Raw genomic sequence first — 18,200 nt, forward strand, 5'->3', positions numbered from 1 at the left:
CAAGCAATGCTTCTGCCTCAGCCTCCTGAGTAGCTGGGACTACAGGCACATACCACCACACCCGGCTAATTTTTGTATTTTTAGTAGAGACTGGGTTTCACCATATTGGCCAGGCTGGTCTTGAACTTCTGACCTTATGATCCGCCTGCCTTGGCATCCCAAAGTGCTGGGATTACAGGCATGAGCCACTGTGCCCGGCCACTTTTTTTTTTTCTTTTTTGAGACGGAGTCTCACTCTTTTGCCCAGGCTGGAGTACAGTGACACGATAGCTCACTGCAACCTTCACCTCCCAGGTTCAAGTGATTCTTCTGCCTCAGCCTCCCAAATAGCTGGAACTGCAGGTGTGTGCCACCAGGCCCAGCTAATTTTTTTTGTATTTTTAGCAGAGACAGGGTTTCACCATATTGGCCAAGCTACTCTCAAGCTCCTGACCTCGTGATCTGCCCACCTTGGCCTCCGAAAGTGCTGAGATTACAGGTGTGAGCCACTGTGCCCGGCCTGACATACACTTTTTTTTTTTTTTTGAGAACGCTGTCTCACTCTGTCACCCAGGCTGGAGTGCAGTGGTATGATCTCTGCTCACTGCAACCTCCTCATCCTGGGTTCAAGCGATTCTCCTGCCTCAGCCTCCTGAGTAGCTGGGACTACAGGCACCCGCCATCACTCCTGGCTAATTTTTATATTTTAGTAGAGACAGGGTTTCACCATGTTGGTCAGGTTGGTCTCAAACTCCTGACCTCCTGATCCGCCGGCCTCAGCCTCCCAAAGTGCTGGAATTACAGGTGTGAACCACCGTGCCTGGCCATCACACACATATTTTTAAGAGACAGGTCTCACTATGTTGCCTAGGCTGAGACTGTCTCAATATTTAATGAAGAAAAAGGGGGTAACATACAGGCAAGCATCTGACATCTTTGGAAAGGTGAAATTATACAATTGCAAGATAGTTTTTTTTTGGGCGAGGGGAATGGAGTCTCACTCTGTCACCCAGGTTGTAGTGCAGTGGTGTGATCTCGGTTCACTGTAACCTCCGCCTCACGGGTTCAAGCAGTTTTCCTACTTCAGTCTCCCAAGTAGCTGGGATTACAGGTGCCTGCCACCACGCCTGGCTGATTTTTTGTGTGTTTTTAGTAGAGACAGGGTTTCACCATGTTGGCCAGGCTGGTTTCAAACTCTTGACCTCACATGATCTGCCCACCTCGGCCTCCCAAAGTGCTAGTATTACAGGTGCGAGCTACTGTGCCTGGCCTATTTTGTTTTTAATTCTAAGAAATATGGTGCTGAGACTAAGCAGTTCATCAGGGTGTGATGGGAGAAAGATGAATATCAATTTAGTTCTTTTGCAAACAAAGAAAAAAATTAAAAATACTAATTTTAGTGGTTTGGGGCTGTTTGTATTATGTCATTCCTGGTGGACCTGGAACAATTTGTTAGGACTTGTATAGAACAGATGGAGCAGCTCAACTTTCTGGCAGTCATTCTGTGCCATCGCCTGCAGAGCAACTGTAAAACTCTGAATGAAGATGGATGCAGATCTCTCTTGATGTTTTAGATCAGGATTTTTCCGCCACTTGGTGTTTTCTTGGAGAAGAAGCCTACATAGCACATATTACACTTTCAGATTATTTTTGAAGGTAATACAGCTAGTGGTTCGCAGAGCAGGCACTGAGGTCAGGCTGCCTAATTTGTGTTTTGTTCATTTGTTTTGTTTTGAGATGGTCTCCTTCTGTCACCCAGGCTGGAGTGCAGTGGCACCATCTCTGCCCACTGCAGCCTCGACTTCCCATGCTCCAGCCATTCTCACACCTTAGCCTCACAAGTGGCTGAGATTATAGGCCTGTGCCACCATGCCCAGCTAATTTTTGTAATTTTAGTAGAAGTGGGGTTTCACCATGTTGTCCAGGCTGGTCTTGAACTCCTGAGCTCAAGTGGACCTCCCGCCTGGGCCTCCCAAAGTGCTGGGATTACAGGCATGAGCCACTGCGCCCGCCCGGCCCAGCCCAGGGTGCCTAATTTGAAAATGCAAATTAGGTGACCTTATGCAATGTGTTCACTATGTTTGTGTGTTTACGAACGTGTGAGTATATCTCAACTCCTTATTTGTAAAATGAGCCCATTAATTCTAGTTAGAAGTATGACATTAACAAAAATTGTTTTAGAAATGGGAGTTCTCATTCTGTTGCTCAGGCCATCTGGAACTCCTGGCCTCAAGTAGTCCTCCCACCTCAGCCTCCCGAGTAGCTGGGACTACAGGCACAAGCTACTGCAACTGGCACATATTAAATTAAATGAGATAATATGTGCTAAACAGATTTGTACCTGGCATATCGCTAATATTTATTGGTTCCTTTGTTCCTGTCTTTCCACCTACCTCTCCACCTCTCCCCTCCTCTCTTTTTTTTTTTTTTTTTTTTTGAGGCGGAGTCTCGCTCTGTCGCCCAGGCTGGAGTGCAGTGGCCGGATCTCAGCTCACTGCAAGCTCCGCCTCCCAGATTGACGCCATTCTCCTGCCTCAGCCTCCCGAGTAGCTGGGACTACAGGCACCCGCCACCTCGCCTGGCTAGTTTTTTGTATTTTTTTTGAGACGGAGTCTCGCTCTGTCGCCCAGGCTGGAGTGCAGTGGCCGGATCTCAGCTCACTGCAAGCTCCGCCTCCCGGGTTTACGCCATTCTCTCGCCTCAGCCTCCCGAGTAGCTGGGACTACAGGCGCCCGCCATCTCGCCTGGCTAATTTTTTGTATTTTTTTAGTAGAGACAGGGTTTCACCGTGTTAGCCAGGATGGTCTCGATCTCCTGACCTCGTGATCCGCCCGTCTCGGCCTCCCAAAGTGCTGGGATTACAGGCTTGAGCCACCGCGCCCGGCCTGTATTTTTTTTTTAGTAGAGATGGGGTTTCACCACGTTAGCCAGGATGGTCTCGATCTCCTGACCTCGTGATCCGCCCGTCTCGGCCTCCCAAAGTGCTGGGATTACAGACTTGAGCCACTGCGCCCGGCCTCCCCTCCTTTCTTAAAAAAAAAAAAAATTATTTAAGAGATAGAGTCTCACTGTGTCACCTAGGCTGGTCTCAAACTTCTGGGTTCAAGCAATCCACCCACCTCAGCCTCCTGAGTAGCTGAGATTACAGACACTAGCCACTGTGCCAGGCTCTTTGTAAAGTTATTGAATGTCTTTTCACTATAACTTCTAAGAAGGCAAGGACTATGATGTCTTCTTCAGTATTGTATCCTGGTACCTAGCATGGCATACAGTAAGTGCTAAATAAATTTGTGTAATCTGAATGATTGAATAAATGGACATCCTTGCTTCACAGTATCAACTGAAGACAAGTAGGGAATTGTGACTTCTTAAAGCCATATCAGGGACTTTTTGAAATCGGTAATCAACATCCTAATCCTTATATTCACTTGGTTATGTAACCAAGCAAGTCCTTTCTTCTTTAAATCAAATGAAAATACTTGGGTGAAAGTTAGATGTGTGAAATTGTTAATGAGAAAATTATCCAGTGAAACTTTTTTTTTTTTTTTTTTTTGAGACAGTCTTGCTCTATTGCCCAGGCTGGAGTGCAATGGCTCGATCTTGGCTCCAAGCTATTCTCCTGCCTCGGTCTCCTGAGTAGCTGGGATTATGGGCAGATGCCACCATGCTTGGCTCATTTTTTTGTATTTTTAGTAGAGACCGAGTTTCACCATGTTATCCAGACTGGTCTTGAACTCCTAACCTCAGGTTATGCACCCACCTCGGCCTCCCAAAGTGCTGGGATTACAGGCGTGAGCCACCGCACCCGGCCGAAACTTGTTAAAGATAGTAAGACAGACTGTATTCCAGAGGGACCACGGTAATACGTATGAAGACCACTGTGAGTCAGAGATTGGGCTTGACTCTGACTCCAGCAAGAACAAGAGGAGTTTACAACCAAGGAGCGGGGGGGGGTCATGAAATTACTGAGAGGGAACATGAGAGGTGATGGGGTTTCTGGCTGAACCTGCTTGATAGGATTATTATTGTAGGCAGGACAGGGTGATAAGATACCAAGAGTGGAGCATTTTCACTAACCTGACTTAGCAGCATTTTTGCTCAAAAGGTATTCTACGAGGGCGGAAAGGGAAGCCCAAGATTACCTCTAGTCAGAAAGACCTCAGGAACCTGCCTCAGGTGTGATCAAAGAAGATAATCTATCAGAGTCATTCTTGGATTTTTATTACAGGAACATGGGCTATAATAAACATGAATATCACTTCATTCAGAACTGAGAGTATCAAATCTAGGCTGACCAAGAAGCTGTTAAAATAAACATACTCAGAGGTCGGGCACAGTGGCTCACACCTGTAATCCCAGCACTTTGGGAGGCCAAGGCAGGCAGATCACCTCAGGTCAGGAGTTCCAGAGCAGCATGGTGACACTCTATCTCTACTAAAAAAACAAAAATTAGCTGGGTATGGTGGTGGACACCTGTAATCCCAGCTACTTGGGAGATTGAGGCACGAAAATCGCTTGAACTCAGGAGGCGGAGGTGGCAGTGAGCCGAGATGGCGCCACAGCACTCCAGCCTGGGCGACACAGTGAGACTTCATCTCTAAAAACAACAAAAATTAGCCGGGCGTGGTGGTGCACGTCTGTTATCCCAGCTACTCAGGAGGCTGAGGCGGGAGAATCGCTTGAACCCTGTGAGTGGAGGTTGCAATGAGCTAAGATCGAGCCATGGCACTCCAGCCTGGACAACAGAGTGAGACTCTATCTCAAAGTAAAAAAATAAATCAATAAACCTATTCAGGTTAAGGTGACTTCACTCTACAGAGAACAGATAGTATCTTAGAATGTTACTGTATGAGAACAAAATGACAAGCAGTATCAATATTATGAGGTGATGTAGATAGCTATTTAAGCAAGTTAAACTACAACAGTGATCCTGAAATCTGTTTTCAGTGAAGACCTTAGCTCCTCCCAACATAAACCATGTTATAAAATTAGTAGTATAGACAGAGAAGAGGAAAGGACAACTTTTTTCTTTCTTTTGCTTCTGTTTTGTTTTTGTTTTTTAAGAGACAGTGTCTGGCTCTGTTGCCTAGGCTGGAGTACAGTGGTGTGATCTCAGCTCACTGCAGCCTTGACCTCCTGGGCTCAAGTGATCCTTCCGCACTCAAGCAATCCTCCTGCTTCAGCCTCCTGAGAAGCTGGGACTATGGGCATGTGTCATCACATCTGGCTAATTAAAAAATTTTTTTTTGTACAGAGGGAGTCTCACGTTGTTGCCCAGGCTGGTCTTGAACTCCTAGACTCAAGCAGTTCACCCCGCTCAGGTTCCCAAAGTGTTGGGATTACAGGTGTGAGTCACTGCACCCGGCCAGACAACTTATTTATTTATTTATTTAGAGACAGGGTCTTGCCATGTTGCCCAGGCTCACGTGCAGTGGCTGTTCACAGGTGTGATCATAGCTCACTGCAGCCTTGCACTTCTGGGCTCAAGTGATCCTCCCACCTCAGCCTCCCGAGTAGCTGAGACTACAGGTTTGTGCCACCACATCTGGCTAATTATTGTTTCTTTCTTTCTTTCTTTTTTTTTTTTTTTGAGATGGAGTCTTGCTGTGTCACCCAGGCTGGAGTGCAGTGGCATGATCTCAGCTCACTGCGACCTCTGCCTCCTGGGTTTAAGTGATTCTCCTGCCTCAGCCTCCCAAGTAGCTGGGATTATAGGCATGGGCCACCACACCCGGCTATTTTTAGTAGAGACAGGGTTTCATCATGTTGGCCAGGTTGGTCTCAACTCCTGACCTCAGGTGATCCACCTGCCTTGGCCTCCCAAAATGCTGAGATTACAGGCGTTAGCCATCATGCCCAGCAATACTCTTTCGTCTCTATAGTTTTGTATCTAAAGTCTTTCAAGTAGAAGCCAGATGAAAAAGGAATTCTAACTCTTTCAGAGCCAACAAGAAAGACTGGAAGACTGCAGAAAGGCAAATGCAGAAGGACAAGAAGGAGGAAGGACTCCAGCCAGGTGTCTACTTACCACTTTTTGGTTGCCTTCATTATCGGTGAGCAGCCATTCAATATCCAGAGTGTCTTTTTCTGGAAGCCCCAGTTGATGGTGGCAGGGCAAAGTGACCTTTTCCTCTGCCACTCTCTTGATCTCAGTGTGAGTCCCCAAGGTTCCAACATAGTAGGAAACTAGAAGAAGAAAATCTTTAATGAGTAATGCAGAGACTGGATGGCAATGTGTGGGGAACAGATATGACAACAAAAAATTATGGGATGTTCCTGTGGGCAAGGGCATGTCAAGGGGTTGCAAGAGTCCTAGACTAGGAGTACTGGAAGTCCTGGTCTCACACTGGCTTCTCTGTTAACTGAATTCATCACATCTTCTTTAACCACCCCAAATTACATCCTACTAGTGCCTGTCTTTCTTACCTTACTTGGTCTTTATGAACAATGAAATTGCTCATGTCAGCTTGTTTTTTTTGGGGGGAGGGGATGGAGTTTCGCTCTTGTCACCCAGGCTGGAGTGCAGTGGCAGGATCTCGGCTCACTGCAACCTCTGCCTCCTGAGTTCAAGTTATTATCCTGCCTTAGCCTCTTAAGTAGCTGGAATTATAGGCGCTTGCCACCACACCCAGCTAATTTTTGTATTTTTAGTAGAGACATAGTTTCACCATGTTGGCCAGGCTGGTCTCGAACTCCTGACCTCAGTGATCCACCTGCCTTGCTGCCTTGGCCTCCCAAAGTGCTGGGATTATAAGCATGAGCCACTGTGCCCAGCCTGTTTGTTTGTTTGCTTGCTTGGTTGCTTGCTTGTTTTTAGAGAGATTGGGTGTCTCTGTTGCCCAGGCTGGAGTGCAGTGGTACAATCATGGCTCATTGCACCCTTGACCTCACCAATTCAAGCAGTCCTCCCACCTCAGCCTCCAGAGAAGCTAAGACTATAGGCACATGCCACCATGCTGGCTAATTTTTTGTAGAGACAGGGTCTTCCTCTGTTATTGTGCCAGGTCCCAGGTTACTTCTGGGCTCGAGCGATTTTCCAACCTTGGCCTCACAAAGTGCTAGAATTGCAGGCATGAGCCACTGTGCCTGGAAACAACTGTGTTTTTTGATCTTTCTGTCTTCTATTAGCAGAGGCTTCCAAGAAGATGATACTCATGGAAACTGCACTAAGTTGCCCAAAAACTCATGTTCTTAAGTTATAGAGTCACAGCCATTTGAAGCTGGAGAAAACCTTAGAGATGAACCTTCTTATTTTCTTTAAATCTAGTAACAGTTGTTGCTGACCAGTAGCATGTATTTAGAAGGATGAAAAGACAATTACACAAATAGTGTAGTATAAAGGGAAATTATTCATGATGAAAGGGCTATGCAAATTTAGAGGAGAGAAATTATAGGCAATTAATTATAGGGTTCAGGAAAAGCTTAAATCCTTCCAAGGTTTTGTAAATATTAGAAACAGAGTATGTAAATCATCTAGTATAGTGTTTAGCACTGAGTGGCTCTGAATCCAAGGCAATTTATTTTACTATGGAGAAGGTGGCATTTGATATGGAGCTTGGAAAATGGAATTCATGTGGATAGAATAGAGGAGGAGGAAAGGTGTTAAGATGTTGGAGATGACAGGATCAAAGGCACAGGATGGGAGAGGCGGCGGGGGCGGATATTCAGTGAATGGTAATAGTTCAGCTTGGCTGGTGTGAAGAAGTGCGGAAAAATAAAACATGCTGGAAAAGTGAAGCAGTTGATGGGATAAAAGCCCTTTCCTGCCGCAGTGAGCACAGTGACATGATCTCTTGCTTAAGGAAGAGATAATTTAGGAGCTGTGTGTTGAATGCACAGGAAAAGGGAAATATTGAGACATACATTTGTGAAAATGCTATTAAATTTTTCCAAGTAAGAGATATTGCCCTAGGATAGTGGTGAAGGTAGTAAAAAACAAATGATGGATTTGCGAGGTAATGTGATAGTCAAAACCACAGAATACAGCAACTGACTGGATCTAAGAGGAGAAAGAAAATTGATTCAAAAGCAAAGATTGGGCTAGGCACGGTGGCTCATGCCTGTAATCCCAGCACTTTGGGAGGCTGAGGAGGGCAGATCACCTGAGGTCAGGAGTTTGAGACCAGCCTGGCCAACCATGGCCAACATGGTGAAACCCCATCTCTACTAAAACTACAAAACTTAGCCCGGCATGTGTGTGGGTGCCTGTAATCCCAGCTACTCAGGAGGCTGAGGCTGGAGAATCACTTGAACCTGGGAGGCAGAGGTTGCAGTGAGCCTAGATCGCACCATTGCACTCCAGCCTGGGTGACAGAGAGAGACTCTCTCTCAGAAAAAAAGAAAAAAAGCAAAGATTGTTTTCAAGCTTGCATGACTGGTAGGATGGTGATCACAGTAGCAGTGATGGGGAAGCCAGGAGTACGATGTGTTTTATTTGGGGGTGAGCTGGGGAGGGTAGGCACTGAGTTTAGATTCAAGTCCATTGGGATGCAGGCATCTGTCCAACAGGCATCCCTGTGTTCTTTCCCCAACCACAGCGCCTCCCTTTCCACTGCTGATGCTCACACAGCTCCCCAAATAGTGTCCACCCTCAGTTGTTGTGTTAGAGGAAGTCACAGCCCTGCTTTGCTTTATTTCTTCGTTTTTTATTTCTCTTGTGCCTCTAAATGAAGCTCTTGGAAATACTTCTGTTCTATCCATTATGGCTGGGCTAAACTGTCTCAGGTCCCTTAATTTCTCTGCTTATTCCACAAAAACACTTTTTTTCCTTCTACTGAGACAGGAAGTCAGGGGTTGGCATCTTCCCCAAAACAGGCTTCAATACCAGGTCACGGGCTGGGTCCAGGTTGCTCCTTAGAGCCTTCCAGAGACAGGTTACTGCCCTCCTCCCCCACTGCCCGCCCCCGGCCCCGACCTCTCTGTAAGTGCAGAAATACTTGGGGAACAAGTGGGCTGTTACAAGGAGTTCCTGCCTCCCTTAGAGACACACATTCTTGTATCACCCCAAGTTCTATCTTCCATTCTCTGTAGTTTTCTGTCAGATGGATTCAAAATATGAAATAGCCTTTTTATTTTCTTTTGAGATGGAGTCTCGCTCTGTCACCCAGGCTGGAGTTCAGTGGCATGATCTCAGCTCACTGCAACCTCTGCCTCCCGGGTTCAAGGGATTCTCCTGTCTCAGTCTCTGGAGTAGCTGGGATTATAGGCGTGTGCCACGCCGGCTGATTTTTTTTTTGTATTTTTAGCAGAGATGGAGCTTCACCGTGTTAGCCAGGCTGGTCTCGAACTTTTGACCTCAGGTGATCCACCCGCCTCGGCCTCCCAAAGTGCTGGGATTACAGGCGTGAGCCACCAAATCTGGCCTCCCTATTTATTTTCTAATTCTCTAAGTCCCTGTTTATTTACCAACATCGATTAGCAGCCAATTTGTGGGAAGGAAAAGGGCTTCTGGTATTCTCGCTTTCAGGGCAATGAGATGAGGAAGAGTGGGGCAGGGGAGATCTTGCTTCATTCTACAGCAAGGCTGCTTGGGCTGAGCCTGCAGGGGAGGAGCCCTCAGAGGCATCTGCAATGGCCTTTGCAAGTGTTATATCAGTGGGAAAATTATAACAGCAAGCTAAACTAACCCACCCTGGATCTTCCCTTTCCCTTAATTATTCCCGGGCTACTGGGCCAAGATAACTTTGGAAGACATTTAGGTTATCGTTCAAATGATAATAGGCCTTGCCCAAAACTCAACCGCTTTTGCAAAGCTAATGGGAGGGCCATCAGGCTGGGAAGGAGAGGAGCCTAAATCCTGGTTAGCCGCAGACATAAGCCATCATCAGCCATTACTCCAGAGGTTATAAGATACGCAAGGCTGAGGTGGGAGGATCACCTGAGCTTGGAAAGTCAAGGCTGTAGTGAGCCATGATTGCATCACTGCACTCCAGCATGGGTAACAGAGTAAGACCCTGTCTCTAAGGAAAAAAAGATATTTAACTTCCCTAGTTATTCCTGCAAATAACACGACTATTGTGGAACCTAAGATTGGCCCTTTGAGCTATCTTTCCAGGTTTTTTTTTTCTTTTCTTTTCTTTTGACAGAGTGTCTCTCTGTCACCAGGCTGGAGTGCAGTGGCACGATTTTGGCTCAGTGCAGCCTCCGATTCCCTGGTTCAAGCGATTCTCCTGCCTCAGCCTCCCGAGTAGCTAGGACTACAGGCACATGCCATCACACGCAGCTAATTTTTGTATTTTTAGTAGAAACAGGGTTTCACCGTGTTGGACAAGATGGTCTCAATCTCTTGACCTTGTGATCTGCCCACCTCGGCCTCCTAAAGTGATGGGATTATAGGTAAGAGCCACCGTGCCTGGCCAGGTTTTTTTTTTTTTTTTTTTGAGACAGTCTTGCTCTGTCACCAGGCTGGAGTGCAGTGGCACAATCTCCTCTCACTGCAACCTCTGCCTCCCAGGTTCCAGTGATTCTCCTGCCTTAGCCTCCCAAGTAGCTAGGATTACTGGCATGTGCCAACATGCCTGGCTATTTTTTTTTTTTTTTTTTTGTATTTTTAGTAGAGACAGGATTTCACCATGTTGGTCAGGCTGGTCTCGAACTCTTGGCCTCAAGTGATCCAACCGCCTCAGCCTCCCAAAGTGCTGGAATTACAGGTGTGAGCTACCACACCCAGCCTCCTCCTGCCCAATTTTATGTGGCTTCCAGGATGTCTGGTTCTCCCATTATCCTGTAAGCTCCTTGAGATCAAGTACCATTCATTACTGCCTTCCCATAGTACCCAGCCCAGGGTCTCACACTGCAGGTGTTCAATTAATATTTGTTGAATTTATTTGAGCATAACCCACATGCTCATTTTTACCAATGAGCAAACTAAGACCCAGGGGTAAAAGAGACAGCGCAAGGTCCTACAACTCGTTTAGTGGCAGAAATAATCCATATAATAACCCATCCTCCCAGAATTACAATAAAGCAGCTTTAGAACAGCTGAGAAATTCACTGGCTTGCACTGTACTAAGCTAAGCTTTGTAAGAAGGAGCTTTGTAAGAACGAGCTCTGGTTAACCCTGATCACTTTCCACTGGACACAAAAACGCTCAAATGAAACCAGTGCCCTACACTCCAGGCAGAGCAGAGAACCCAGCACCAATTTAGTGCATACAATAGATACTTAAACATTCAATAACAAATGCCAAAAGCCAGCTACAAAAGTTGCCAATTTAAGCCACTAGAGGGAATCAAAGGCTCAGATTCAGTTGATGTCCCAAAAAGACCGGAACATTGTGGTGGGTGTGCTTTGACAGTCAGCCAAGTCCTATTTATACCATATCCAGAATTAAATACAGCAGTGCAGGGAGGAGCCCCTCGGTGAATACAAATGGCTTTATCAAGGCAGGGAGCCACAAGATCGGGGCGCATACACTTCTAGTCTTCCTTGAACTTCAGTTCGTTAGACTCCAGGAGGCCACTGAGATTTCTACAGATTTCTAAGGTCCTTCTCCTTCTGTCCTTTTCTTTCTTTCTTTCTTTTTCACATTAAATCTTTTACATTTTTTTACATTGCCCAAAGGATCTTCTGTACTTTTGTTTTTGTGTGTGTGTGTTGTTTTTTTTTTAACCCACCTAAGCAGAGATGGGCCTAGGTTCTGTCTTTTTTTTTTTTTCAAGACAGAGTCTCACTCTGTTGCCCAGGCTAGAGTGCAGTGGCGCAATCTTGGCTCATTGCAACCTCTGCCTCCCAGGTTCAACTGATTCTTGTGCCTCAGCCTCCTGAGTAGTGGGGATTATAGGTGTGCGCCACCATGCCTGGCTAATTTTTGTATTTTTAGTAGAGACGGGGTTTCACCATGTTGACCAGGCTGGTTTCAAACTCCTGACCTCAGGTGATCAGCCCGCCTCAGCTCCTTAAGTGGGAGCTTTTGCATGCACCTCAGGCACTTATCAAAGGACCTCTGGGAGCTTGAGAGAATTACCTTCTGAGCCTTAGTGTTTCCATCTGCAAAATGGGAATTAAAGAAGACACTGAGGAAAGCAGCTAGCACCGTGAAAGCACATAGGAGTCTCCCACTAAAATGTTAGTTCTCTTCCCCTGCTCATCTCTGCTAGAAGGGACTTTTTCTCAAATGACTGCTGCCTACACTCAGTTAAGACTAAAGTTTTATCCTCCAAAAGGTATTTACATTTATTTCCTTCCTTCCTTCCTTCCTTCCTTCCTTCCTTTCCTCCCTCCTTCCTTTCTCTCTCTCCCTGTCTCTTTCTCTCTCTCTCTCTCTTTCTTTTTCTTTTTTATTTTGAGATGGAGTCTTGCTCTGTCGCCCAGGTTGGAGTGCAGTGGCATGATCTTGGGTCACCACAACTGCTGCCTCCCGGATTCAAGCGGTTCTCCTGCCTCAGCCTTGTGAATAGCTGGGACTACAGGCATGCGCCACCACACCTGGTTAATTTTGTATTTTTAGTAGAGACGGGGTTTCGCCATGTTCGTCAGGTTTGTCTCGAACTCCTGACGTCAGGTGATCCGCCTGCCTTGGACTCCCAAAGTGCTGGAATTACAGGCATGAGCCACCGTGCCAGGCCGTATTTACATTTTCTTAAAGATTCTTCTGAACCTTAAGACACACCCTTCAAAGAGATGGGCAGGAGTAACTGTGTGTGTGTATGTGTGTATGTGTGTTTTGAGACAGTCTTGCTCTGTCACCTAGGCTGAAGTACAGTAGCGGAATCTTGGCTCACTGCAACCTCTGCCTCCCGGGTTCCAGCGATTATGGTGCCTCAGCCTCCCAAGTAGCTGGGACTACAGGCCCACGCCACAACGCCTGGCTCATTTTTGTATTTTTAGTAGAGATGGGGTTTCACCATGTTGGCCAGGCTGGTCTCGAACTCCTGACCTCAGTGATCCACCCACCTCAGCCTTCCAAAGTGCCAGAATTACAGCCATGAGCCACCATGCCCTGCCATTACGAGATTTTATTGCAATTTTATTCTTTTTTTTTTTTTTTAAGCTCATCAGCTGTTGTTAGTGTTAGTGTATTTTATGTGTGGCCCAAGATAATTCTTCTTCTTCCAGTGTGGCTCAGGGAAGCAAAAAGATTGGACACTCTTGAACAGTTTAATAAATTTGTATGCCTTTTCTCCTGTTCATCTGCCTCTTGTCAGTGCTTTTCAATTAATCTTCAGCAGGCAGATGGGAAGTTTTCCCTTGACCCTGGCTATATATATAATTCTGTAGGAGGGGTGTGTGTGTGTGTGTGTGTGTGCGCGCGCGCGCGCACGCGCGCGCCTGTCTTCCAGGTTGTTTATGGAACACTGTATGCAGTTCACGACAGAGCATGATGCAATGGAAAGAGCATGAGCTTTGGAGTCTGAGAGGTCTGGACTTGAGTAGTGGCTGTAAGACCAATTAATTTCCTGATTGCTCTGAGTTGTTTACTTTTCCTTAAAAGGAAAATAAAAACATCAACTTTGGAAGTTATTGTAAGCATTATACATGATGTATGAAAGTGTCTAGCACTGGCACATGGTATGTAGCACACACTCAGCAAATGGCAACTACTCTTAATAATTGTAGTTGCTGCATTTTTTTTTTTTTTTTTTTGAGGCAGGGTCTCAGATACTCTGTTGGCCAGGCTGGAGTGCAGTGGCATAATCATAACTCTCTGCAGCCTCAACTTCCTGGGCTCAAGTGATCCTCCTACTTCAGCCTCCCAAGCAGCTGGGACTATAGGCTTTCACCACCATGCCTGGCTAATTAAATTTTTTTTTTTTTTTTAAATTTAGATGGAGTCTCACTCCGTCACCCAGGCTGGAGTGCGGTGGCGTGATCTCACCTCACCGAAACCTCTGCCTCCCCGGTTCAAGCGATTCTCCTGCCTCAACCTCCTGAATAGCTGGGATTACAGGCCCATGCCACCACGCCTGGCAAATTTTTGTATTTTTAGTAGAGATGGGCTTTCACCATGTTGGCCAGGCTGGTCTCAAAGTCCTGACCTCAGGTGATCCTCCCACCTCAGCCTCCCAAAGTGCTGGGATTACAGGCGCGAGCCACCACGCCTGGCCTAAAAATTTTTATTTTATTTTTTTATAGAGACAGGGTTTCACCATGTTGCCCAGGCTGGCCTCAGGCTCCTGAGCTCAAGTGGTCCTCCCCACTCAGCCTCTGAAAGTGCTGGGATCATAGGCATGAGCCACCACCTTGCTGCATTTTGAAAGACAGGGAAAACCAGAAAACATAACGAGGACAAACCAGGACTGTGAAAAGTTTGGAAGTCATTTTGCTTGATCACTGTTAGCATTTGGCTATAATTGCTCGCTTTTGTGTGCTCTCTCCTCTCTATTTTTTTTTTTGTTGTACCATTGAAATCAAGTTGTGGATGGCATGACACTAAGTCTAAATGTTTCAGTGTGCATCTCCTAAAAATAAGCATGTTATTCCTCACAACAACAACAATATTAGCACACCTAAGAAGATTGATAATATTGTAGAGAAGGTCATTCCTGACGAGCGATTGAGGAAGGCTGCAGTGAGTAAGGATGGAGGTAGTTTTGGAGAGACAGGCATGTTTTTACCGCACAGAGGGAGGGAAAAGCATTCTAGGAGGAGGGAGCACCTGGAAGCTAACGGCACCGCTTGTCCTCCGGTCAGTTCCCCCAGCCTCCCTTGTCATGAACCAGTGAAGTTCCTCTGTCGTTTGCTTTCCCAATCCCACACCCAGCCCAACCCCAGAATCTCTCCAGTCCACTCCTTTTATGAGAGTCTTCAGAAAAGGAAGACCATATTTACCATGAGCTGCTAAATCTCTGACGTTTTACCGTCTTTTCAAATGTAAACATATATTTGGTATTTAAACAGTTTAAAGCCTAAAGCCAAAGGAATGAAGCTTGCAAGTTATCAGTGGAATTTCAGACATCTGGGAATCAATACGGTGCCTAATTATTTCCTCCCACCCTTCCAAAGAGGATATTTGTTCCTAGAGTCCTTAAAATTAGTGGTGTGGATACAAGGACCCAGGTGACAGCCTGAGCTTCAGTCAGGGGGGCCGGATATTGAGCTTCTACCTCTTTCCCAGCCTGTGGGTTGATTTTAGGGGAGGAGAAAGATGGGGAAAGGGAGTGAGGGAAAAGAGAGAGGGTGAGGGAAAGGAAGGGAAGAGGAAGGGAAGTGGGGGATGGCAGAAGGAAAAAAGAGGAGAGTGGGAGGGAGGAGAAGGAGGAAAAGGGAGAACCTGACACTGATGGAAGATAGTTGGAGAAGTTTTCAGATTAAACACAAACTGATTAAAAAATGGTCAACTTGGCCAGGTGCGGTGGCTCATGCCTGTAATCCCAGCTACTCGGGAGGCTGAGGCAGGAGAATCGCTTGAACCGGGGAGGCGGAGGTTGCAGTGAGCCAAGATCGTGTCATTGTACTCCAGCCTGGGCAACAAGAGTAAAACTCCGTCTCACTCAAAAAAGAAAAGAAAAAAGAAAAAAATGGTCGACTTGTCTCCCTTCCCCTCTGTGAAAAACTGTCTCAATAGGAACTTTGCAGGTGTTTATCCACATTAAGAAACTGCGTTGAGCTCTTCACCTATCAGGCAAGGATGGTGCTAAGAATACAAAGGTGATGACAGTCTCTCCTACTCCTTCAAGTCCTTTGAAAGATGATTGTTGATACCTTACATTAATTTAACAATGAACAATTAACTGATTCAACTGCACAATCTCATGTGAGCCCATAACTCAAATGTTATCATTTGTTATCAATCTGAGCCCTTGAGAGGCAATATTACCAACTGTCTTTTGAAGAAGAGAAAACCGAGGATGACCACACAGCTGAGGCCACACTGCTGATAGTCCACCTCTAGTTTTTATTATTTTTTCTTCCCCACACCAAAGATGATTGTCTTTTCCTTGAAACTGGTGGGTTGGAAACACAGAGATCATGTTTGTAAATGTAGATGGCACAGAGCTAGGTAGCAGAGCTATTCTGGTTGGACACACTGAGGTACATAGTTATCCTGCTGGTAGCTGAGATTCCAACCCAAAGCAAGAAGAAATTGAATGGAGGCAAATGTTAAAAGTTTCAGTGAGACACAAGTTCAGGGTGGGAAAGACCTGGAGGACCTGGGGAACTAAGAGATGTATATTGACCACCAGTATGATGTGGCCGCATTCATAGAGGTTTGATGTTCCAAACACAGGAATAACAGCTCCATCGTACTTTATACTAGCCAACCTAGCATATCCAGAGCAACTGTGTTCAGTTTTAGATACTGAAAACTGGGAGGGACATTGACAAAAAGGGGCATTCGGGGAGTTATGACCGGCAAATGATAGAGTCAGAAAAATATACGAGGAACAGCTAATGCAGTTATAGGTGAATAAATTATGAAGATGGAAGACCAAGGGGCAACATCGTAGCTACCTTCCAACATTTAAAAGGCCACAAAACAAATAATGGGTTTACTGCATTTTGCTCCTTTGGTCAGAATTAGGGAATCAACGTGGTGCCTAGTTATTTCTTCCCACCCCTCCAAAGGGGATATTTCTTCCTGGAGGCCTTGAAATAAGTGGTGTCGCCCACACAATGGCTCACGCCTATAATCCCAGCACTTTAGGAGGCTGAGGTGGGCAGATCACAAGGTCAGGAGTTCGAGACCAGCGTGCCCAACATGGTGAAACCCCGTCTCTACTAAAAACACAAAAATCAGCTGGCCGTGGTGGTAGGTGCCTGTAATTCCAGCTACTTGGGGGGCTAAGATGGGAGAATCACTTGAACCCAGGAGGTGGAAGTTGCAGTGAGCCCTGATTGTGCCACTGCATTCCAGCCTGGGTGACAGAGCAAGCCTCTGTGGCAAAAAAAAAGAAAAAGAAAAATTAGCCAGGTGTGGTAACCATGCCTGTAATCTCAGCTACTAGGGAGGCTTAGACAGGAGAATCGCTGGAACTCAGAAAATGGAGGCTGTAGCGAGCCAAAATCACGACACAGCACTCCAGCCTGGGCAACGGAGTGAAACTTCTTCTCAAAGAAAAAGAAAAATGGTGGGAGTACAAAGACCAAGGTAACAGCCTGAGCTGTGGGGTGTCAGTCAAGGAGGCCAGATATTGAGCTTCTACCTCCTTCCCAGTCTGTGGATTGGTTTTAGAGGAGAAGAAAAATGGGGAAAAGGAGTGAGGGAAAAGGGAGAAGTTGAGGGAAAGGAAGGAAAGGGCTTATGCCATTTGGGCTTAATATGTTGACTAACTCTGTAACAGCCCTGTCTGATAAGTGAAAAAGCTCTACTGTTTAGTGAATTTTCTATTACTGGAGTCAATCAGATGAGGTGTGTGAGGAGCTGTAAAGGGATCCCTATATGTGGATGTTAAACCCAATATTTAATGTCTTTTCTAACTGTAATGTTCTGTGAACTTTTTTTTTTTTTTTTTTTGAGACGGAGTCTCGCTCTGTCACCCAGGCTGGAGTGCAGTGGTGCAACCTAGGCTCACTGCAAGCACTGCCTCCCGAGTTCAAGCGATTTTCCTGCCTCAGTCTCCCAAGTAGCTGGGACTACAGGTGCCGCCACCACGCCTGGCTAACTTTTTTGTATTTTTAGTAGAGACAGGGTTTCACCGTGTTAGCCAGGTTGGTCTCGATCTCCTGACCTCGTGATCCACCCACGTCGGCCTCCCAAAGAGCTGGGATTACAGGTGTGAGCCACTGCGCCCGGCCCACTAGAACTGTTAATAATTATGAGTGCTTAGCATATTCAGGACCCTGTCTTAGTTGAATGTGATGCAAAATATAAAATACAAGTGTACACTACTGTCAGTGTATTTTGTCACCATCAGTGAGCACTTACACAATTTATACAAAAGGTCTAGTTTTGTCCTATTGTGTATGTGATTTTCTTTGTGTGTGCCTCAGCTGGAGTGCAGTGGCACGATCTGGGCTCAGTGCAGCTTTTACCTCCTGGATTCAAGTGCCTCATCCTTCTGAGTACCTGGGATTACCGATGCACACCACCACACCCAGCTAATTTTTGTGTTTTTAGTGGAGACAGTGTTTAACCATGTTGGCCAGGCTGGTGTGGAACTCCTGACCTCAGGTGATCCACCCACCTCAGTCCCCCAAAGTGCTGGGATTACAGGCATGAGCCACCACACCCGGCCATAGTTTTGTTCCATCATTAACATGACTTTTCAAGATGGTTGAAGGGCTCTTTCAAAGAACTGAAAGGAACTGGCCCATACAACTACAGCATTTCTTTCCTTTCT

General features: G+C 46.1%; 1 protein-coding gene across 1 annotated transcript in view; it reads right to left on the bottom strand.

Moving 5' to 3' along the window:
* The window catches only part of CLMP (CXADR like membrane protein), a 119,531-nt gene that overhangs the window by 20,519 nt on the left and 80,812 nt on the right, over positions 1–18,200 (bottom strand). Inside the window, exon 2 of the mRNA XM_033207690.1 lies at positions 6,008–6,165. Within this exon, the coding sequence (XP_033063581.1) occupies positions 6,008–6,165 (158 nt within the window). The remainder of the gene's footprint in view (positions 1–6,007; positions 6,166–18,200) is intronic.

This window comes from Trachypithecus francoisi, unplaced genomic scaffold (assembly GCF_009764315.1).
Source record: "Trachypithecus francoisi isolate TF-2019V2 unplaced genomic scaffold, Tfra_2.0 Lachesis_group8, whole genome shotgun sequence".
In the NCBI taxonomy this organism is placed as follows: Eukaryota; Metazoa; Chordata; class Mammalia; order Primates; family Cercopithecidae; genus Trachypithecus; species Trachypithecus francoisi.